Here is a 23,530-nt window from a genome sequence, read left to right on the forward strand (position 1 = left end):
GCAAATAAAGAAATAACCCTAATTAGACTTATGCTTGGACCACCCCTCAGGACTCGCTCAAACAGTTCAACCTTTTTTTATTTTGCATTAAAAATAACCTTGCTCAGTCTTCTTATTTATTGCAAGATCTCGGTTCAGACACCTTTTCCTTATCATCATCATCATCAACTTTTTTTATTAAGCCCTATAAAAACAGCCGCAGCTGAAACAAAGTGATGTTAGAAGCCAAGGAATAGAAATGGGTTTTAAGACGAGTTTTAAAAATGGGCAGTGAAGGGGCTTGTCTAATGTGCAATGGGAGGTCATTCCACAGATTAGGACCGGCAGCAGAAAAGGCTCTATCCCCTCTGAGCTTCCGTTTAGGCCTTGGTACCTCCAGGAGCAGCTGATCAGCTGACCTGAGGCACCGGGCAGGAGTGTATTTAGCCTTTATTTAACCAGGGTACTCCCATTTACATTACATTTCTCTTTAACAAGTGATACTTGGCCAAGAATTGAAGCATTGAGTAAGGAAACCTCGGGTTTGATACATGATATCCAGCATGTGAAGACAACGAGCAGAAGAATTAATGCACAACATACCATAATCAATTACCGCACCTTCATTTATTAACTGTGACATAAGTGTGAGGGGTGTCTAGATCTATACAAATGATCATCAACATTAGAAATTACGATGCTTAAATAACTCCAGGCCACTGAATCATTAATGAATCATGAACACTGACGGGTTTTAGTAAGCATCATTTTTAAATGTGTGTTTTGTTATTTACAGCCTAGTCTGTTATTGTGAGAAACACTCGGCTTCTGTCGCATTATTTTGAGTGGATCTTCTTAATGAAGACCAAACATTTTATGGAGGTAAATGGGTCGCTTGGTCTTCGTCAGAAAAGTTTTTTGAAGCCCTTTTTTCAGAACTCAAAGATACTCGGTTAACTTTCTAAGGGTAAAGAAACCAGAAGATATTACATTTTAAAATCTAGTATAAGATGATTTTGACTTTTTTATTTACTTAAGTACTCAAACCAATAAACAGTTATCAGGATATTTGGTGATTGATGAAATACTTAACAACTTAAACATACATCTCTGCAGATCTACTCTCAACTGGTGCAATGTCCAGAAGTAGTAGAAGGCGTTTGTCAGAAACAAATGCCTTCGTGCCACAAATGTACAAGTTTGATAAAAGCTGATTTGTCTCCATCCTGAGTGTGCGCAGGGCTGGTAAGGTCAGCCGCCTCCGTGGCAGCTCTGACATTCAGGCGGGCTTCCAGTGAGACCAATGAGTCCCCCTCGCACCTTCAGACCATCAGAGGAATAAAAGAGACAGAGTTGTGTGCGATGTGTTCCTTTTAACCCCGGCCACGCACAAGACATTTGTGGTGTTCTTTATACTCCTGTGTATTTGAAAGCCTTCTGCCCCCAGTTCTTTTCCCCAGCAGACTCAGGGCACTGCCAGCTGGTGGCTCAGTGGAGAGCCAGGCAAACACAGGCCCGGCATGGCAAACATCTCACCTCTGTGTCTGCATGGGAACATCTGGCCCTCACAGCCTCACAGGGCCTCAGTCTGTCTGACTGTGAGCCTACACACACAGTTAGTGTGTACCTGGTGTTGTCATGGCACCAGGATTTTTACACCTACACAGGTACTGGTTTGAATAAACAAACAAAACCTAAGTAATCTAGCAATGTGCAACACAACAACCACATCCCCAATTTGATTACTACACTGATTTAACAGCTTAGATAGCATCACAGGAATTCTAATATGATGCACTGGAGCTAAATAGGTTGATATCTTGCACACATGATCTCAGTTTCGTCAGAAGTCTGAGGGGGTTTGAATATTGAGAATGCAGTTACAGCTTGTTATCAAACCTTAAAACTTACGAAAACTGTCGCGTGCCAAAAGCTAGCATCGATTGTCTGCTCAGATTTGTTATCTTGGTTACTTATGCTTTGATCAAATTGTTTATAATTTATACCAAAATTGAGATTACCATTTTGTCTGGCCTGTATCAGTGAGATAGTCATATGAGTAATAGAGATAGCGGAGATGATAAAACTCTTTCCTATCGCTCACTTTCTCTTGCTTTCTTGCATCATGCCCGCTCATCTCAGATCTCCTGCGGCCATATAATGATTCAAGACTGATGAGGCATGCTCAAAGGTCCATGCGATTGAGCACAGTATTAATGCACCCAGCAGCAAATTTTTTGCCATCGACCCCCGTTCCCTGCAATAAGAACAGAGCCATCAATCAGGCCGAGATAGCAGACACCAGACACGGGCTGATGAAGTGGGGGACTTTGGAGCTAATGACAAATGGATCCCTCCGATATGGTCACAGTACACGATGACAGCCTGCAGAGAACACTTGACCTTAAGTAAAAAATCCTGAGACACGTTTTAACACTGTGCAATGCCAAAAATAGGAGAATATGCTGTTGCTGTTAATAAAGTGTGGCGATTGAGTGAGAATTCCCAGGTCGGTCAGGATGAGAGTCTCAGCTCCGTCACTCTCAGAGCACTCCTGACCGCCCAGCACTCCTTTGTTCTCACACCAAAGCTTTGGGAGTGACCTTCAGGAGGCCTGCTAGTCCTGCTAATTGGGGTCTCAACAGAGCACAGCATCCCCACCCCCACCCCCCGCCCCCCACCACCACTCACTGGAGGAGGGCTCGGAGGAGAGGGAGGAAGAGATATCAGGAGCCTGTGTTATCTTCTTGGTGGGAAAACGAGACGAAAAGGGCTTAAAAACAGAATTTCAAAACACATAACTAAATCTGAAATGAGTTCTTTGCAAGATGAGTGCTGCAAAGTGCTAATAAATAGGGCTGGTAAACAGAAAAACATTGCCCAAAAGTAATTTGTCTGAATTAGAATCGATCAAAAATTCTCCATACCTACTGAAAACCACATGTCTAGTTGTCTACAATGGACACTGTAAAAATAGATCATATAAATGGAAAGAGTTATCATTGTTTCTGAAGTGAAACATTTCACAATGTTACAAAATGACCACAACGATTAAGATGATAGACGTTCGAAGATAAAAGCAGAAAATTGATATATTGAACGCTCCTCACCGCAGTTACACATGCTGACTAACGGTCCAAAGCCCAAAAGATACTCGTTCCAATAAGCCAGAGAAAAGCAAAGGTGGGACAACAAAATGTTGGGCATTTTACATCTAAAAGTATTAGAAAAAATAATCAATTGTTAAATTAATTTACTGGCTAATTTTCTGTTGATTTACAATTTCATGAAATAATGGTTTCAGTTCTAGATTGTTATAGCATTGCAAAACAATCAAGTGGTATGGTCTGAAACAGTGGTCGGAAAAAGTAGTAAATATAGCCTAATATGGAACAAATACATGGAAACTTCACAGTAGCTTTTACAAAAACAAACTAGAGGCACTGTGAGATTGCAGACTTTTACCAAGGCCATTTCCACAAGTGCAAATTTAGAGTTCTAATTTTGGGCTCAAAGATACTTTATCCTATTGCCTTACATTTGGAAAGAAACGTCTGTTAATCTGTGGATAATTGCATTGAACTATATCAACTAGACAATATGCACACTTGAATGGTTCTGTGTAAATCACTAGGTCTTTCAATTTATTAAAAGCGCTAAAAGTCAAATTAAGAGGTATTTGCAATGAGGCTGCTGTGCCATCCATCCAGTAGTATTTCCTGCTAACAAACAACTGAAAAAGAAGCCCACAAACCAAACCAACACATAATCTCTTTGGCTGAGGTAATTAAATTTGTTGAAAAAAACATTGTGGTGTTCGAAAAAGTAAAAAGGCCCCCTAATGTGGATCATGGGTTGCTAAAAGGGAACGTGGCTCAGTCAGGTCAGTGCTCTGCTCTCAGGAACATGGAGGAGACAATGACACAGGTAATTTAGAGTGGGTTTGGCCAGGCTGCAGCTGTGGTCTCAGCCAGCCAACACAGCATCACATCAGGTCCACTTCCTATCAGTGCGATCAGCACTCAGAATAAAAGGGGTGGAACATGTACAGGAAGTAATACTGTAAAAACAAGATACTACTGAGAGCCTTTATGTTGCCAAAGTTTTAAGGGAGCTGTTTTTTAAGGTTTGATTTAGGGCAAAAGATACTGAAGGAATTATGGTGGACCTGGTAAACATTTTAAAGAAGGTTTGTGACAGATCCCGTGAATGAGACTTTGAGCAAGGGTGGCCATGAATACGAAGGTCTGCATTTAATTTGTTAATCCATCATTCCAATTGTACTGTGTAACAAAGGGGAGAGAAAAGTGGTGGGGCATTCAGAGGCAATGGAGCATGCTGAGGGGTGCGTGTGTGGTTCTCCATGGAGCCAGAGAGGCCGTGGCCCTTGGCCCTTAAAGCCCAGCCAGGGCTGGGGAGAATGGGCTCTGATGAGCTCAACGCAGGCAAGACTAATCCCTTCATGTCCAAAAGAATTGTTTAACTATGTTTGACTGATTAACCCAAACCCCTCGTTTGCACTTTACAATCTATTTGTTCAATCAAATCTCCTGCACTCATCATGCTGCAGTGTGTGGGTGGTTGGTTATGGTGAGGGAAAGAGAAAGAATGAGAGAGAGAAACAAAAGGGGCTGCAAAACAATCCGTTTGGTGAAAGCATACAGAAGTCAAAAGAGAAGCTTTTTTGTTCCACAGACAATTCTCTAAATGTACATAGCACATGAGTTCCTGCGCAGTTATTGCTAACATGCAAAGGTCAGAGGATTCTTGCATTGAGAGATTTCAAGTAGAAAGTCAGTGGTGGTGTGTAAGAATACCGCACTGGTTTTTACCAGCTTCATGGGAAAAGGGAATTTAAAGGCACCCTCCCCTGTGTGGAAAAGAGGTTGCCAGGAAGATTAACCCAGCTTCCTTTTATAGCCTCTGACAAGAGGTTAAATCACACATTACACTGCCTGAAATGTCTCCCAGTAATTAGATCAAGAATATTACTCTCCCTTCTTCCCCTTGCAGAGTGCAGCTGATCAAAGCCTAATGATGGTGTCAGTGCCATTGGCAGTACTGGCTGCCTAAATCTCCCCATCGGGATGGCAATCTGTCAGGGCCACAAGCCCCACTAAACAGCACAGGACGTGAGTACAATGGTGCTTGACACAAAGTAGACTAAATGAACCACATCTTTCACCAACAAGCCATCCATCAGCAGTGCACCATTAAAATTCCCCGTAATGATAAAACCTCTCTTTGTTTTTGGTGTAGGACTGGTATATGTACACTGTTGGCTGGGATGTATACAGTGAAAGGGTTGTTGGCAACAACTGTGAGTTTTATCTTAATAAAACCCTCCACTAGCATAGCTGCTGTCTTTCCATGCCAGAGCAGATCTAAGCAGCACCTGGTCCCCTTGATGGGGTGAGGGGATACTGGCTATTAATTACAGAAAGCCGACACGCAGCGCAGGCAATCCCTTGCAATGAGACCCTGGGATGTCAGATACAAGACGAATGCTTCTCTGTCACACAGCAACATGACCTGCCTCAGGACTCTTTACTCTGAGCACTTTCAAGTATGTCTTTCATATTGTGGACCACCCTTTTTCCTTTTCCCCCACTCCGTCTCTATCGCAATCACATTCTGCGGATGTCACACTACTTCAGGGAATATTTCCTGATTAATGCAGGATGGTTGTGCAGTAGCATGATGAAAGTTGACATTTTCTTTTCCTAATTCAATTCATTTCATTTGTAAACAACCTCGCCTCTGAATGTGTGCAGGCTGCAAACACATCACAACGGTCAATGCATTTCTTTGCTCTCTAACTCAACAGCTGAAACAAAAGGGGGAAATGGCAGGAGACATGCCAATCATTTATCGTTGAAAGATGTCTGACAAAAGAGGCCCTTAAAACTTGACAGCTTTTCTTTTTCACGTCAGTCCCCACAGAACAACCAGTTCCTAAAAAAGGGGGGCCCGGACAACAGACAACTGCAAGAGGTCTGACCCCGAATTTAACCCCATACAGGTGGCACAGGAAGCAGGAATGCTTTTCACAGGAGAAAAGACATGCTTTCAGAGAACATTTTCACAGGCACATTGCCATTTAAGTGTATTCTAACTATTCTAAAAAACAGGTCCCCTTGAACACATTATTGGTAAAGCCTCATTGTCAGTGTAGACTAAAGCTTCTGGTTAAGGCAGTTTTGAGAGTCTTCACAACATGATAGCAACACTGAATTATGCTGTGAAAGCTGTTCATCTCTAAGTGTTTGCAAAAATGTGAGGCAAATACTTAAAAAAGCTACTTTTAAACCTCTTAATGTAAAAGAAAAAACAGATTTGCTTATGTGGATTGTTCAAGAATCTGCCATTACAAAATCCTTTTAAAATAATCTCAATGCACAGTAATGTCAAGTAGGTTGTTCCAGCTCAGGAGAATATTACGTCCAATCACTACACATCTTAAAAGTTGAACTATGAACTGTAATTACAGCCAACATCCCCCCCCCGCAGAGCGACAACTGCATCTCTGCACATTCCAGGAAACGCACCCAGCTGAAGCCAGCAAATACACCAGAGTGAGGAGGACACACAAACAACGTAAGCTAGTTTGAGAGCTGCGCCGATGTTTACGGTCTCACTAAGTGCATTTCATCCCCATGCCATCCCAGCAGCAGCGGCATTTCAGCATGCAGTGCAGAGGGGGCTGCTGATGCCACAGGTCTGTGTACAGAGGGCTCAGTCACAGGCTGGAGAGACGGTTTGGACAATGTAGGTGTCAGACACTCTGCCTGTCTGGAATAACGATTCAGTTCAGCAGATACAAAACACCCTCTTGTTCCCTCATAGCGGAGGTTAAAAGAAAAACAGACTTGACTGTTTTAGGGTTTGCAACTGTTGAAAAATAATAAGAATTTCGCCTTTTTTTTTGACTTGGTATGTTTGCCATCAGGGAGAAAGGTCTGCTTTTGCTTCAAACAGCCTCGGAATGACATGCCAGAGATTAGCCTCTGAAGGTCACAGTCTTCGCCTATCCTTTCAGACGCTTTTCACAACACAACCCCGGGCCCTTTCGAACAACAGGAAGAATGTCATCTGGTTACTTTTCAAGGCACGGAGATACCATTCACTGTGGCCAACAATGGCTGCAAACAGGACTAGAGGGTTAAGAGGTTATAAAACGGCCCCATTCTAATCGCCGCTCGATCCCTCCAGTACAACACACGCACACAGGAAAAAAAACACACCCACACACTGAGGCCTGGAGAAGTGGTGCAACCTTTGATAAACTGAGGAGGGTCATGGCAAAGTGCCGTAAATTGACCGCTTCAGCCTCAGTCCCTCCCAAGTAAAGCTCATAACAAAGCCCCCGAGCTTGGCCTGCATGTAACTTTCTGATCTCCATCCTTTTTTTTTAAAAGGGGGATTTTAACCTCAAAATCATGACTTTCAGTGTATTATTGATTCAATGTGAGATCACTAGGCTGAGAATGAGGCAAGCATGTTGAAATGCAAAATTGTGGTCATCAAAAAAAGCACTCCTTTAAACACACACCCTGTCGAACATTTTTTTCAGCTATTCGGCAGGTTGTAAAGCCTGTTCCAAAATGACTTTTGGACAACAGACAGAGCTGAAATCCTTTACCAATTAAGTGTCTAACGAACCGTCTGAAATATTAAAAATAAAGCCCAATTAGCCCGCAGAATTTTTTGATCTCCTCCCTCTATAATCCTCTGGTAGCTTACTCTTATGTAACGTCTGAGCCAACTATGACACTTTGAGCCTCTCCCGCTGCCCCCTTCACTTAAAATCCCCTACAGCTTTACTCCAGCATTGTTGCTGCATTGTTCCTGACCTCGCAGCCCGGGTCAGACTCTGAGCCTCTCTGATGCTCGTAATGATGCCCTGATATGTACAGTTGGCATGGATGTAGGAAAACTGCAATAACCGCGGACATGCTAATGGCATCTATTAGGATTACTTAGTGATATGGAACTCGCCTGGCAACCCCTGAGCACGGAGGGTTGGTATTGGGGGTGGAGAGTGTCAGTGTTGGGTCAGTGATCCGATTGAAGCAGCCTTATCTTGTGCCATAAACAGATAACAGTATCTGACTGCTCTTCTGCTATTCCTGTAAGATGGAGGTGGATAAACAACCCTGTCGTCTCCAGTGCCTCCGAAGAGTCTGATCAAACAGATGCTGTCCTAAACCCTGCCTTGTTCCTCCTGCTGCTATGACTGCTGTTTTTGCCTTGAATATCCGCGGGAGGTTTAGATTCCTACCCGATTGCACTCAATCTGAAGACACAACAATTTCCGAAAAGCCCTTTGGTCTTGTAACATCAAGTTGGAGCACTCTCTGGCCAAAAGCTTCAGGTTTGCTGATTATGCAAGCTAACCCAGCAAGAGCGGGGCTTTTTATAATAATTGGACCTGCTGGCAACTTGCAAATCCATGCAAATTCAAGAAACACAAAAATGTGGCCAACAAAGATGCAAAGTCTATCTTAAAACCAGACCTATCACCTGTGGTTATGACACATTGTAAATCAACCCATGTGAACCAAACTGAATACCATGTAACAGCTGATCCAGAGTCTGAGCCCTGCAGACGGGTCCCTTGTTCTCTGAGGTATCCAAAAGTGCCCATGATGTCCTATACGCCTGCCCTGGATGGTTCATGTGACCACAGTTATTTACTCCCAGCCTGACCTGCGTTTGACCCTCCTGACTTTCGCACAAAAGCTACCAAACATCTGCTCTCCACCTAAAAACGATTCATATAGCTGGGAAGACATTGGGTGGCCTCACAGAGCCTCTCTCCAAGTGGTGGATGGCTGAGTATGGGCTGACAGCTGCTGTGGTGATGGGGGGACTACAAGGTGGAGCAGGCTGGCACATCACTGCTACCTGGGAAATCTCTGCCATGCTGTCTGGGACAGGGGGTCATCCTCATTTAGCAAATGGATGATATTCAACAAATGCTGCTCATCTAAAACTCCCGGGTTGAGGGAAATAAAAATCTGCTATGCAAATACAATTTGCAGACAGCACCTGCATGATATTTAACATACAGAAGCCCCCGCTGGAATACGAAAGGAAGAAATGAATTGCATTGACAAGAGCGTACTGTTACACATTTCCAATTCAAGTACCGTCTCTAAAATGCTACATCAAATGACTGGGCTTTGAATAAACCAAAATGAGCCAAGTGGCTCATTCCAGCACAGAAAATCGTTGCATCAAAAAATATGCTGTTTAGTCGAGCCATTTCACAGCCAACAATCACAGAATCGGGACCTTTGCTAATCGATGTATTTTAATGAGCTCCCACTGAATCCCAACAACAGCTGAAACATTAAATCGGCTCAGATTCTCTGGTTCACTCTTTGTACCTTGTGATCTGTTATTCATAGTCTTGCTCTGAAGTCTCTGAGAAATAAAACAAAGCTTTGATGTTATCCCCTTATTACTGCTGTGTGATACCAGCACAATGGTGGGAATCAGATTGTTTGGCTGTCATGTGGAGAATGCTGCAACCCAAAACATCAGGGACTCAGGCTCATAATGATTTTTCTCTAAAACCAGTCATCACTAACTAAAATCTGTTTAGCTATTTGGTAACCGGAGTTGTTGAAAACAGTGAGGTCTAGAAAACTGTGTGTGGGTGTGCACATCACATTCACTCACTCTGTTTACTACTCTTCTTAAAAATGTCCACCAAATTAAGCCTAGATAGGTGTGTACGTTCACTACAATGTGATGTTTTCTGCGATAGTTTAACCTTGTCTTCAGGCAATTGTCGACTGAGCGCTACAGCAGCCAAGATGCTACACAAGTATTTTAGAGGAAATTGCCCTCCTCTGCCTACAATGTAAATCAATATGTCCCAATACATTTGTCAGTGGTTGGCTGAAAAAAAAACAAAGCAACTTGCTTTCCTGTCAGTTTGCCCTCAGCAAAGGCTCTGGGGTTTGCGGTGACAGGTCAAAGAGTCAGCACATGACTCACGGGCAGAGAGACACTTTGAAAAGCCACGCAGAGCCCTAATTAACACATGCATTCAAGTGGTATTTCAATTTGGCAGAATGCTGTAATTTTCTACAATGCTGCAGATCGGCATTACATGAACAAATGAACCAGGTGCTCCTGACATTCAGGCTTAACTGCGGCCGTTAAGAGTCAAAGCTAACACACAAATAACACATAATTAAAGTAATAAATGCACACACAGAAATCCAAGTCAGACATTTACTTCTACTAGTGCAAAATATACTGTTGTTTGCCTAAGCTTAACAATATCTCACAGTAACTTAATGTCATTGCTGTCATTAGATGCAAACTGCCTTTTACAGATGGGAAGAGGCCTGCAGTCATTTGTTTTTAAGACTTAATTAATCTTCATTGTGCTGGGAAACATAGCACCTCAATGCAAAAAGGCTTCCTTCTACACAATAATTGCAGAAAGTCTAGGGGCCTGAGTTTCCCAGACAACACAGTCTGAAATTTAATTATCTGCTCTTTGGAAAATGTAGGGTGAGAAAAAAAGCTACATTGCAAAACTGCACTTTTGGCAAGTAATGTCAGGCTGTTATTTGAGTAACACAGGAATTCACTAAGCGCATCCTCCCTGCTGTTATTGACGAAACAGTCACCTTTGTAAAGGTAAAGGCAAGCTAATGGCTTTCTTCACAGCGACAGACACTTCTCATGCAAATGCACACTTAACAGTTTTTTTTGGTATCTTTTGAAATTGTATAGCGTTATCATCTCACCATGTGCAGAATAAACTCGATCACTCCCATAGTTCAGTCAGTCTCAGAAGTGTTGCTTTACTGCGGTTTTTTAAATCATATCCGTCAAGCTCCATGACATTATAGACCGACTAAATAGCAATAAAGCCAGACTCAGAGCAGGCAAAGATAACACGGACAGGCTGTGGAAACATTAACATTCCACCGTTTAAAGATCAGACTTGGAGGGGGAGAAACATCGATAGGATCCCATTAGTTAAGTGTGCCCTTAGGTTGCCCGAAATTTGATCAGAGATAGACCCTTTTTCCTTCCAGACACGAACCATTAGACGTTATGGCAACAAAAAAAAGCTGCTCTCCTCCTCTGAAACTACTCCTCCTGAACTCCTCCTCCTCCTCCTCCTCAGTGGTCGAGGTTGTGCGGCAGGATCAGGATGAGCTCGGTGACGTCAACCTTTTGTTATCACCTTTAACACTTTGCAAGGTGGGAACACTTTTCCTCTGTCGTTATATTAGGAGGTGCTATTTGCAGACGCGCTGAGAGCAAGGTGCGCGCACATCTGCATCATGAGAGAAGCCTTCTCTAAATTTGGATTTAATGCATGCAAGTACTACTGAGTGTATTCGATTCTACCACTGCGAGTCAACTTAGTGACAGCTATACCACACTTTATAATTGCACAAGATAACACACAACTTCTCCCACAGCTGGCTGGAAGTTATCATTTTCTCTTGAGAGTTGTTAGAAAAACAACCTGCACCATAAATACCACAATGATACAAATATAATCATGAATTGGCAGGCAAAGGGAGCTCGTTTTACTCCTCACTGCTTGTTGTCATAATGCAAAAAATAGCTCAACAACAGCTCAACGACACAATCCCAGTTTTGATTCAGGTAACACACCACCTTTAGGCAGGATTAAATGGCTACTTTAGTACCTGAAAAAAAAAAGGTTTGGCTCATAACAGACAGCAAGCCGTGAGATGTATCCACAGACAATACAGGGAGCAGTACAGCAGCTATAAAGATGCATGTTGCCAGTCGGTGTGCCAGCTGACTGCCCAGGCTTCTGGCTAGCTAACCTAGCCAGCCAGTCTGAAACATACACAGTCCCATTGTTGCCTCCTCCAGCTCTCTTAACATTTAACAATTTGAGAGGACGTCACACAGTATCATGCAGCAGCCTTATTATAAAGAGACAACTACTTACTCTCCGTTTACCTCTGCGAAAGGCATCGTTTAGTACGTCGCCATGGTTTAAATCGGACAGATTTTCTCCCGATGCCCTGCGCTGCCGAATCACTGCTGCTGCTGCTGTCTGCGGCAGCAACTTCCGGCGCATGCGCAGAGGCTGGGAGCCGTCCAGACTACGCTGTGCTCTGCGCAGCAGACTGAGCGGTTTAAAGGGACAGGCAGCGTGGGATACTATTGGACGTGTAAATACTTGTAGGACATTATTGAAGTTATTGTTAAAGCTCTACAACATCAAAATTCATTTACAACTTGTTTTAAGTTGTCTATTTTTCTGTGTTATTAAGCTTGGTTATTAAGCTCTTGTACTTTATTTGAATATCTTAAGTTTATGCTACTTACTTCACTCCACTACAATTCAGAGGTAAACCGTGTATTTTTAATCCATTACATTTATTTTGTACCTTTAGTCACTTTACAGATTTGGATTAAGGATTTGAAATGTAATCAACACTCAAATAAGAATTTAGTTGCACCTGGACTAAAATTCACATGCAATCCTGCAGTATACATCGTAATAAAAACTAGCACCTTTACCAGCTTTGATAATATTTTAATGAATCAATAATTATGATCAAAACATATGATATATATTATTCTGAAACCAATCTGCATAATATGCACTTTTACTTTAAGTATATTTTGATGCTAATACCTTTGTACTTTTATTTTAGTAACATTTTGAATAAAGGACTTTTACTCATCACAGAGTATTCTTTCACTCTGGTACTTCTACTTTTATTTGAGTACTTCTCCCACCTCTGTATATTACTAATAATGATTACTTCAAGGGGTGTTACAAGTGATCAAAAGTAACTACACATTAGTGAATGCTGCACCTTTTTAGCTTTTTAAAAAAAGATACTTTAATTGATTTTAATTGAATTGATGCTTATATTTTTACACAACATTTCAGAAGGACTTTTTTACTGCCCTTAGCCACTAGTCAACATGTGCCTGTACACCTACATTAAACCTATTACTTTTGTATTAATAAACCACACCTCTAGGCATTTACAGTGTTGTATGCAGGGGTACCACATATTCACTTGACTGTGTTTTGGGGAATCAGCTGTTAAAATGATACTGTCTGCATGGCATAATCACTAGGGATATGTGGGAAATGTCTTTGTATTTTTGTTGGAAAATACCTACTGAGGGACATACCAAATGTGTGTTGAGGATGTCATACATGTCACACAACAACAATAGAATATAAAGACTAAAACCCTGCCACACCAACTAAATGCATGCTTAAATAAGGGGGTCACCAGTTGTCCTTTTAAGTGTCAGCAATGCATCTAGAAAGGGTCTGTCAGAGTCCCTAATATACCAACATCAGAGTACCTTTGGGCTCTTGTTAGTTGAGAAGGAGTTAAAGTGTCCGAAAGTGCTTTATCATTTTGTGCTTTATAAGAACCTAAAATCAATCCTCAAGGTAATTGGAGAGCCAGAGCAGTGTGGCTAAAGTAGGAATAGGAGCAGTTTTTTCCCAGTCTTTGTTTTGGCAGCAGTTCTGAACTAGTTGAACTTTTTCAAACAGCCTTTTTTGGTAGGCCAGTAAAGAGGGCATTACAATACTCCAATTTTCTAAGTTGTGAAAACATGAATCAGTTTCACAGCTTTGTTAAGAACAACCTTACTTTTGCAGTATTTCTCTGGGAGATGCATGCTGTCTTGGTGATTTGCTAATGTGGGTTTCAAAGTCCTAAATTACTTTTAACTTCCGATTTAGTCTGGTGAGTTCCTCAGCCTATAACAAAATGATTCTTCCTGCATTCAAGCCATAGCAGCAAAACATAGATTGTTGTTGCTCCATTGTGTTATTGAGAGACAACAGACCAGAAGTGTATAATTGTAATACTGAAATATAAATGTATGATATGTTATACTCATCTGTTTCATTGGCACAAAATGTGGCCTTGAGCTGTTTTATCCTTGCATTTTGTATCATTGTTTTCTTCACATATTGTATTATGAAAGACAAAAGCCAGTGAGAAAACTCTGCGGTCAATAGTGTCATATGCTCTGTGATTTGATGAAAGGTTCTATTTGTGCAGCCTGATGTGTATGGCTCCCTAATCAAACACTTATATTTCTGTGACAACTCAAATAAATTACTCCATTACAACCGCCCACCTGCCCTCTCCACAGTATTGATGCCATTTTATTGCCAGAGAGAGACAGATGGACAAAGCTGAACATGGTGGAAAGTTATGGGAAGGTTGCAGAATGTGTGCCATGTCAGGTTAGAACCGGCACAAAAGTAATCAAATGAGACGATTAGAGAAAAGAATCACAGGTGTCCAAATGCACAAATGGCATTGTGAAAGATAACTCCATTGGCCTGGGTTCCAGTATGATCTGGGCTTATTACAATACTCCAGCCAATTTAGACCTGCAAGCTTCACTTCCCCCATCAGCAAGTGAAAGCGAGGAGAATTTGGTCTGAAAGCCCAATCACGCACAGCGCTCTGAGTTCAGCAGGTGGGGAAGTAGCAGCAGCAGGCTCCATCACGCAATAATACAAAGTTAATGATGCAGAGCGGTGTCTTTCTCCATACCGAAGAAAGACGTCAATACAGGATGTTTAAGAACGCTGCTCCTAATTACGCTTTTTAAATTCACCACCGACGTGAGTGATGATTTCAAAGACAGGCATTATTGATCCACTTCACAGACAAGTCCCATCGATTGCAAGTCTAGAATGAATAAAAGTTTTTTTCCCCCCTTTATCTCCCCCACTGAGAAAGAGATTGTACAATCAGAGCATCAGTGTGACCTATATGGGTAGTTTGGGAGCTAAATCACATCTTTTCAAAAGCAGCCTGAGCAAGGACGTATGCAGTGATTACTGAACGGAGGGACCTTCGAGGACAGCCAGGGCCTCGTGTGACGTAACAGTTAAATCTCACTGTTTTCACATTTATCAAGTGGGGAAATTCATCTATCCACTCATTAATCTGTGGGATGCTTTAGAAATAGCCTATCTGCGTTGGAGTCCACAGCATGAGAATGTTGAGGAGCTGCTGTTTTATAGACAGTCAGCCAGCTGTGAAGCATCACGCCTCTCACTGCAATCAGCAGTGATGGAGTGATGGATGCTCTGACGCACTGACAGATTGTTTTGTTTTTTTTGCTCCCTGTTAACATGCCCCATGGCTCACACTTATTATTCCCTGAACTTCCTCATGAGCAGCCAGATCTTCTTGCCAGTTATTGCATGTCTAATCCTAGACAGTGTTATTAGTAAATCAACAGGAGAGGCTGCCAAGGTGCACGGCCAGACAAAAAAAAGTCTGAGATCAGCTGCAGAACATTTCTGCATATTCAGGGAGATCTGACCTATTCAATATCAATACAAAGTGTTCTGTTAGAATTACAGAAAACAAGATTGATTAGGAATCAACAGTGCGCTGAATTGCAGCACCAGAGGGAGGGTTTCCATCACACCATGCTAAATCTCATTGGCAAGTGCACTTCAAATGGCAAAGTGGGCTGCAGCTTATGATTAAATGGTCTGCAGGCGAAGCCTTTTTGTCTTCTTTTTTTTTTAGAGGTAGAGAGAGCTCTTTCTGAAGGCCAAAGTTAATGCAGTCATAGAAAGAACTCTGATACACTCCCACGTGAAAGGGCCATGTGAGGAAAGCCCGGAGGGAGAAAAGGCCTTGAATGAATTTGAGAGGGAGCGAGAGGGAGAGTGGGAGGGAGGCAGATAGAGAGAAAGTTCAAACATTACTGATCCTCAAATATCCTTTTGGTTTCTGGTTCAATTGGAATTCGGCAGTAAGTGACTGCTAAAAGCTCCATTTTTTATTGTTGTCCTTCCATTGCGGCAGAGCTTTTAGAGTTAGATGATGACAGATTGTGAGCTACCTGATATCCTTCATCATCCTCCCCAGTGGAGGTGTTTGTTCCGCCCTGAGCAAGTCCTCGAGGACTAGCGAACAGCCGGCGTGTTTGATGGACTACAGGGAGACATCTGCTCTGCCATACAGAATGAAAACAACACGTTACAGTAATCAATCAATATGCAAAGTGTGTCCTTTTAGTGCTGTGATTAACCTTACACACGTCATGGTTATCAAGTCATTATGTCAACTTGTCATTGTGAATTAGTAGCCTACTGAAGAGCTGCGGGGTGTGAGAGTATGCAGTGTTGGCATAATGCTTTAAGCGTGGATGTTCAATTTATCCTCGACAACATTGTCACAACTGTGCTTTAAGCACCCTCAGGTATAAGCTCTGTTCTGTGCACTCAAGGGACAAGAGGGATAGAAAAAGTCTGCACGCTGCAATCTGATTTGTGGTCATGGGCGCACCATCCCTCACAAAGTAATCTACAGACTATCGCCCCACACATAAGATCCTTTGAGAGCCTGTCATCCTTTTGAACTGCCATTTGCTCATGTAGGTGGATGTGTGTTCGCATTATGATGAGCTGATTTTGGAATAGCTGTTGACCGTTTTTTGTCTCCAAATATCCTACCGGTTTACCCAAGTGGCTTACAAACTGGGGCCCCAGGTGCATTCTGGGATTTACAGAAAACATCAATGGAGTGTCTCCACTTAGTAGTAATTAGTGCAATGAGCAATTACATCAGTGTACAATCAACATATTTCTGTTTTTATTTTATTAAAACAAACATTAATGTATTATACTGTTCAGTTTTTAAGTTAAATATATGTCCCATTTGATTTACATGAATAGTGTTTGCTTATTCCTGCACTTGCACCTTTATGTTACTTATTTTTTCATGCTTTTTTATATCCTCATTTCATTTGATATTTTTAGCATATTTTATTTTGCACTATTTGAGGAGCCTGGGACTGAAGATTTGAAGACTTTCATTGCCACAAACTAAACTGTAACTATTGTGCATATCAAAAAAAGGATGTTATCTCTCATATCCTCATTTTGTATTATTTCCTTTTCCAATGAGCACTGTTGGAGGAAGTATTAGAACCAAGATTTGTATTGCCATGACTGCTTCTCTGTAATTACTGTCAATTTAAAGTCTAATAAGGATCTTGAACTTTCTACAAGACATTATGCTGGATGGAGGAATATGTTGTAGTTGACGCAGTGGTCGGAAGAGGGCGGTGTAGTTTCCACACGACCCTCTGTGAGAATCTCTTCAAAGCGGAAGACGTTTTTCTTTGGTCAAAACAACATGGTTCCCCCCGGTGATGGCAATGTGAACAAGCAGCTCTCACCTCTGAAACGACTTAAAGTTTAATATTATCTGAAATACAACAGTAACAGTGACTGAAGCTCCATGGCGCTCAGAGTGTGCTCGCGGGTTTTCAAAGACTCCGCCGTCCTCTCGAGACTGCAGCTCGGGACTGCTCGACAGGACAGTGCGTCATGGTTCCTAACAGCGGGTTAGTCCAAAACAAGGCTCTTTTATTTGTATTTTATAGCATGGACATGTATAAGGCTGTTAGTATAGCCTGGTATAATTACAAACTCAGCCTAGAGGCGTGCTCTGACGTTTATATGGAGCAGGGCGACACAATAAATCAGGGCACCTCTTTAACAAGCTGTTAGCTAATGCTGTTTCCATCAAAAACGCCTGTCATCCGTGGAGACATTTCGTAAACAGGGTACAGGAAGAATAAATGAATATTATGACAACATAAGTGACAAATGTGTGTATTTCCCTTTCAGTAGTATTCTTTCACCTGTGACTACCATGTATTTACAACACGCTGCATGAGTCTGAATTTAAACCCCCCACCCTGCACTCAAAAAATGTGTTTTTCACATTGTTACTGAAGTCTGTTTACATTTACTTTGGTGAAAAAAACTTTGGGTAATTGTATCACAAGTCTTCAGGGACACTATTGACATCGATTTGGAAGATGTGAGCAAAAGGACAATTAATTAAACATTTATTTTCATTTTCGATTAACAGTTGATTATTGTTCAGATTAATTTATTCATTATTTGGTCTATGAAATGTCCTAAAATAGTCAAACATGTCCATATCAGTTTCTTAAAGTCCAAGTATGATACATTTCTCGTTTTTGTTGGTCCAAAACCAAATAAATTCATGTAAATATGCCATAAAGCAGAAAAACACAGCGCATTTACCAATCAGGAGAGGATGAACAATTTTCTGCCGTTTTTTTACGTAGAAAATTGCTATAAACAATTAAACGATTATCGAAAACAAATCGGTATAGCACTTTCCTACAAGCAGACTTGCATAAAGGCATGCCATTATTTTTTTTAACTCAATTTGGTTGGGTTCTGTTGTTTATTTTACAAACAAATCGTTATACTGTGCTATAATAACCTCCTAGTACTTATTATGAATGAGTAACCTTGCAGTGAAGTGATGGAGATGTTTTTATGTGTTCACAGGAAACGCTGTCTGCAGCAGACGAGGGAGGAAAGGATTTATCTTCACTCCTGCTTGTTTTATTACATCAGATGCATTTCTCAACAGACTGAAGAAAGGCAAAGCAGCGGAGGCAGACGGCAGTTTTTATCGCCTGCCAGCGTCAGTTCAGCCAGACAGCGGTAATCAGAGATTTACATCCCTGAACTCGTCTGATAAACTCCTGCTGATGTCATTCTGCTGCAGATCCAATGTTCTAAATCCTTTCTTTGTTTGTCTAATGATTTATTTTGTTTGTTTTCAGCTGAACAATTATCCTTGTTACTGAGACATCCAGATCAGCCTGAAAACGCAAAGGTTTTGAAAGTGGCCCTTATAGGTGCCCCCAATGCTGGGAAGTCCACGTTGTCCAATCAGCTCCTTGGCAGAAAGGTCTTTTGCCTTTTTAAACATGCACATTGATGTTAATCTGAAGGAGTTGGTCAATTTGTGAAGTCAATGTTCATTTCTTTAAGGTGTTTGCCGTATCAAAGAAAGTACACACTACAAGGTCACGGGCCCTGGGCGTCCTAACAGAGGAGGACACACAGATAGTAAGTTCCTCATGTCCCTATTGTTATAATTAATGCCATTCTAAAAACCAAACATAACCCCATTCGTTTATTTTCCTAGATTTTACTGGACACTCCTGGTCTCACCACTGTATCAAAGGTCAAAAGGTGCTTTGTTATTTTTTAATTTTTTTAAAAGTCTGTTATCTATATGCAGTTTTATTATAACACATAATATGATTGGCTGCTCTGTTTCCACAGACACAACCTGGAGAAGACATTGCTTGAGGATCCCTGGAACACGGTCAAAGAAGCAGACGTAGGTATGATATCAATTAACGCTGAGCCTTTTTATAATTATATATAAGGTGTGGAGTTAACATTGAAGATGAAAAATAGTGCTGGGTTTCTGAGTTTTGGTTATTGGGTCCATTCCCAGTGGTAGTGTTGGTGGATGTGTCCGATAGATGGATGTGCAGCAGGCTTGACTTCGAGGTGCTCAAATGCCTGGCCAAGAACGCTGACATCCCTGCAATCCTGGTGCTCAATAAGGTACTCTTCCACAGAATGACACATTCATTACAAACCTGTTTAATGCTACATACGTACATATTGAAAGCAAGTCATGGATATTGTTTATTGATTGTTCTTTTCAAAGGGCTAAATAAAAGTTGGGGTTGGGTTTCAGCAAACTTTATTCAAACAGGATTAAATAGTGCATTTGTTGGGGAATTGTTGGTTGTTTTCAGGTGCAGATCAATACATTTGGCACTGTAATGAGTGTAAACAGCAGCAGGAAGGTGTATGGGAAGAGGACTCAATATAAACTAAAGTGCTAATGTAAATGGGAATTAAGAGACCCGTAAGCACAACATACAACAGTGGCTCTATGACACACAGGAAGAAAATGTTTTGCATACATGTGTTATACTTGGGTAGTATTAGGATCTGTTGACAAGAAGAGGAATATAGAATATCACCAGACTTTCCTTGACAACATCCCAGAACATTACAAGGAATGTTAACCTGCACTGAGGAGTCTTCCAGATATCTTCACTGAAGCTTCTCTGTTTCTCAGGTAGACCTGATGAAGGCTAAGGACCGGCTGCTGGACATCACAGCAGAGTTGACATGTGGAGAGGTGGATGGACGCAAACTGCGGGTCAGAAAAGTGATCAAGCCTCCATGGGCTGAAAAGAGGTCCGATCCCGAGTCATCGCCTGACGAGGACAACGCTGAGCTTGAAGGCGCCGTCGATCCGAGCACTGCAACGATCAAAGAGCAGCTGAAGGCTCTGAGGAGTCAGAAGGGCTGGCCTCACTTCAAGGATGTCTTCATGCTGTCCTCTGTGGACAAAGAGGACGTGGAGACTCTGAAGGTATACGTTAGATTATGGTCTGAACAGGGGAAAAAGAACAGGATGCATGTTTTTAACATAAACCCTTTTATTATCATATGAATACTTACTCACACCTCTATCTAAAGTCTATCATTTTGTATATTGTGGTTCAATCTGCATATTTTAACTTTAACTTCTTATTTATTTCTTCTTTTATTATTTTTATGGGATTTTTTTTACTGTTAATCTTTTGTCAATATGATTGTATTTAATTTATTACAACTTCTAATGTTTATTTACACATTTCTGTTCATTTTTATTTGATCCTTTTATTATTTCATATTTATTTGTATTATATTTTAAAGCAACTGTCACATTATCAGAACTATTCTGATTCTGAAAAGGTCGCACATACTTTAAAAGACTGTCCCTTAGTACATTTAAATACATTTCTAAGTCCTTGTTAAGGTTTACTAGATGCCTTAAATTCAGTATCCAATATCACATTTTCATCAGTGAGGGTTTATTTACTGATTATAACCATGCCTTTATCTGGATGTTGTAGAACTACTTTATGGTTGCGGCTAAGCCAGGTTCATGGCAGTACCACAGTGAAGTCCTGACCGACCAGACTCCAGAGCAGGTCTGCACCAACATCATCAGAGAGAAGCTTCTGGAGTATCTGCCACAGGAAGTGCCCTACTCCATCACACAGGTGAACCAGTTTCTCAAGGGACACTCAAAGTCACGGTTACCGATAAGTTGACAGATATCTGAATACACCATCCCACCTCCCTGCACTGATCCTGGGGATTACTCCAAGCTGACGTGTGCTTGGATGCAGCCATTTCCATTTTCATTGTTCCTTTTTATAACGCTCTGTATTTACTGCTACTGTAGGATGTGTCATTTGACAGTTGCTAATCCCTCCGTGAAGTTCAAATGTATTACAGTCTTCATATAATAAGGAATAACTCGCCACCTTTTGTGTGCATTTCCGATTGGCGCTGATGATACATGTATTTAATTGAAGTAATAAATTACTCATAGCAAGGTTTTTCTAAAGAAAAGCACAACACAACCTCAGTACTTTGTTAAAGAAGGCGGGGAGGGTTACTTTCCTTTAGTGTGTTACATAGGTTTTTGTGCATGTATGGTACATCTCTAGGTGGTTGACAATTCACAACAGAGCCGTCCAGCTAACCAATCAGAGCAGACTGGGCTCTGGTTTCAGACAGAAGGGAAAAAGAGGTGCTGCAACACAGCACTGGCAGAATAACAAAATACAGAGCTTTTTGAACATTAAAGCATGGAGACATGTCCCGGTAGACACAAAGTACTAATATGAACCTGAAACTGAGCCTAATATGTCCTCTCTAATATTTAAATCTTTCCGTTTCAGTCTATCGAACTCTGGGACGATGGAGAAAATGGAGAGCTGGATATTTCTGTGAAACTTTATGCCAAGAAAGACACTCACATGGTAAGTGCTCGCCACACATTTCTGGGTTTTTAAAAAGGGTCTCTTTGGATCGTGTATTAAAAATGAGCTTTGACCCTGTATGTATAGATGCATGTTTAAAGTATTTGTATTAGCATTTTCAAAGTAAGAGACGAATACATAAACCTTCTAAATGATTGTTTATCAAGATGACGACATTTAAATAAATGTTGATGCCAATGATGTGTAAAATGAATGAAGTGGAATAAACTCTATAAGAAACAGCACAGTGTAACTATTTTAAGACGCTGGGCCCGTTTCAGGCACGGGACTCTGGGAAATTAAATATTTTCCACCTGTAGCCTCTCTGAAGGCCTCTGATTTTATTTTGCCACTCCTGCATCTGCCCTGTTTTTACCTTGTAAATATTTGAGCAGCTTTCAAAACCATACATAATTGATGTGAGGAATATTTGAAGCTACATCTGCCGTGCTGAAATGTTTCATGGCCAGTGACCTTTAAGAAGACCGACCGACTTTCTTTAGCTTTTACAACAACACAGGAAGGACTTTCACAAATGCACAATTCACAGGGACGAGTCAACAAAGAGATCGAATATCATTTATTTTATGAATGGTTCCTGAGAGAAGGCTATCTTGTCGAGTTTCCTTAACTGAAATTAAAACGTTTTATAAATGTTAGAGGTAAATGCAGTCTCTGACAGGAAACAGGAAACATTTTTAAATTTGATACGTCATCCTTCGATAAATAGAATGTTTTCAAGATTAGGAATATGTTTGAACTTAAAATTATGCTCCATTTTAAGCTTGCATCTCTCACAAAAACCCAACGTATTTTTTCATATTGAAAAATAAAACAATCCCCAGGTCATAGTTGTTGGGTGTCTCCTGGCGCCTCACACCAGACGTGGATTGCAGCTACCAAAGCATGATCTTGATCAAGTCATAGTTAAAGTGATACTACACATTAGTTACTGTGAGTACAAAGTAGTTCAGTTTTCTACATTTATGGTAACAATTTTAATGTGAAGATAAAGACTTTGAGACTCTGAAAAATGTTGGTTAGTGCTCGAATTTAGCTTCTTAAAAGCTGTACAACACTGAAGCATTTTTTTTACACCTTATAACATCCTAGCAGCTATATGTCAAGATATCATACACATTTTTATTCACAGAGACTTTTATTTGGGTCTTTTTAAACCTTAAATACTTGGATACGCAATATTGACTGGTCCCTGATATGGCTGTGCTTCTTGTGTCCACAGCGGATGGTGATAGGCGCCGGGGGCCAGATGGTCGGGCGTATGGCCCGGGAGGCCAGCGAGGACCTGAGCCGCGTCTTCCTGAGGGACGTGAGGCTGAAGCTCTCTGCAAAGCTGAAAGTCTGAGGAGGATGGAAGCACTCAAAGGAAACAGATCCTGCTGGATTGAAGAGGTCTCTTCTGGTATTCATCCACGCAAAGACAGACATGAAAAGAGGAACTAAAGAGAGGACTCTCCTCATGAGCGGAGCTGTATGAAGGAGAAAAAGTGGACTCTAAATGTTGAAATTGCATCTTCTGTCTGCATGCATCAGTAGCAACCTTTCATGCAGTTTCAGAAGATACTATTAAAGATTTTTACCCTATTAGATGTTGTTATTACGGTGGTAGAAAAAGGGTGCCCCAACTGTAGAGACATTTCACACATAAATGAAAAGTGAAGGAAATATTGCTATTGAAAGAATACTTCACCCACATAATAATCATTTGCATATCAATTACTCACCATTACCTTGACTTTTGTAGTTTTTCTTGCATCACAGAATAAAAAACCCTGAAAATAGTCCGGATGAAGTATAAAAGAAA

The 23,530-nt window shown here is 41.2% G+C and overlaps 2 protein-coding genes across 5 annotated transcripts in view; one reads left to right on the plus strand and one right to left on the minus strand.

The window, feature by feature from the left end:
• fam222ba (family with sequence similarity 222 member Ba) overlaps positions 1–12,086 on the minus strand; it is a 29,323-nt gene extending 17,237 nt beyond the window's left edge. Inside the window, exon 1 of one of the 4 annotated variants that reach the window (XM_063894949.1) lies at positions 11,945–12,086. The gene's annotated coding sequence lies outside the window, so the exon portion shown is untranslated. Of the gene's footprint in view, positions 1–10,751; positions 10,904–11,944 lie in introns of those variants that run through there. The other 3 variants (XM_063894953.1, XM_063894951.1, XM_063894952.1) reach the window with 3 other exon arrangements.
• Positions 12,087–17,143: 5,057 nt separating this feature from the next.
• On the plus strand, positions 17,144–23,310 carry eral1 (Era-like 12S mitochondrial rRNA chaperone 1). The gene is made up of 11 exons (XM_063895993.1): positions 17,144–17,370; positions 18,356–18,514; positions 18,637–18,764; positions 18,848–18,925; positions 19,005–19,051; positions 19,145–19,206; positions 19,323–19,435; positions 19,962–20,261; positions 20,788–20,937; positions 21,625–21,705; positions 22,949–23,310. Exons 1-11 carry the CDS (start codon positions 17,265–17,267, stop codon positions 23,069–23,071), a joined length of 1,347 nt encoding a protein of 448 aa, XP_063752063.1. The 5' UTR covers positions 17,144–17,264; the 3' UTR covers positions 23,072–23,310.
• The last annotated feature ends 220 nt before the right edge of the window (positions 23,311–23,530 follow it).

This window comes from Eleginops maclovinus, chromosome 11 (assembly GCF_036324505.1).
Source record: "Eleginops maclovinus isolate JMC-PN-2008 ecotype Puerto Natales chromosome 11, JC_Emac_rtc_rv5, whole genome shotgun sequence".
Taxonomy (NCBI): domain Eukaryota; kingdom Metazoa; phylum Chordata; class Actinopteri; order Perciformes; family Eleginopidae; genus Eleginops; species Eleginops maclovinus.

Excerpts from the sequence above, each read along its gene's own strand:
- eral1 (XM_063895993.1), top strand. The coding sequence starts at position 17,265 with ATGGCGCTCAGAGTGTGCTCGCGGGTTTTCAAAGACTCCGCCGTCCTC. Across the intron at positions 20,262-20,787 it reads AGGACGTGGAGACTCTGAAG|AACTACTTTATGGTTGCGGC; the intron begins GTATACGTTAGA and ends TGGATGTTGTAG. Across the intron at positions 20,938-21,624 it reads TGCCCTACTCCATCACACAG|TCTATCGAACTCTGGGACGA; the intron begins GTGAACCAGTTT and ends TTTCCGTTTCAG.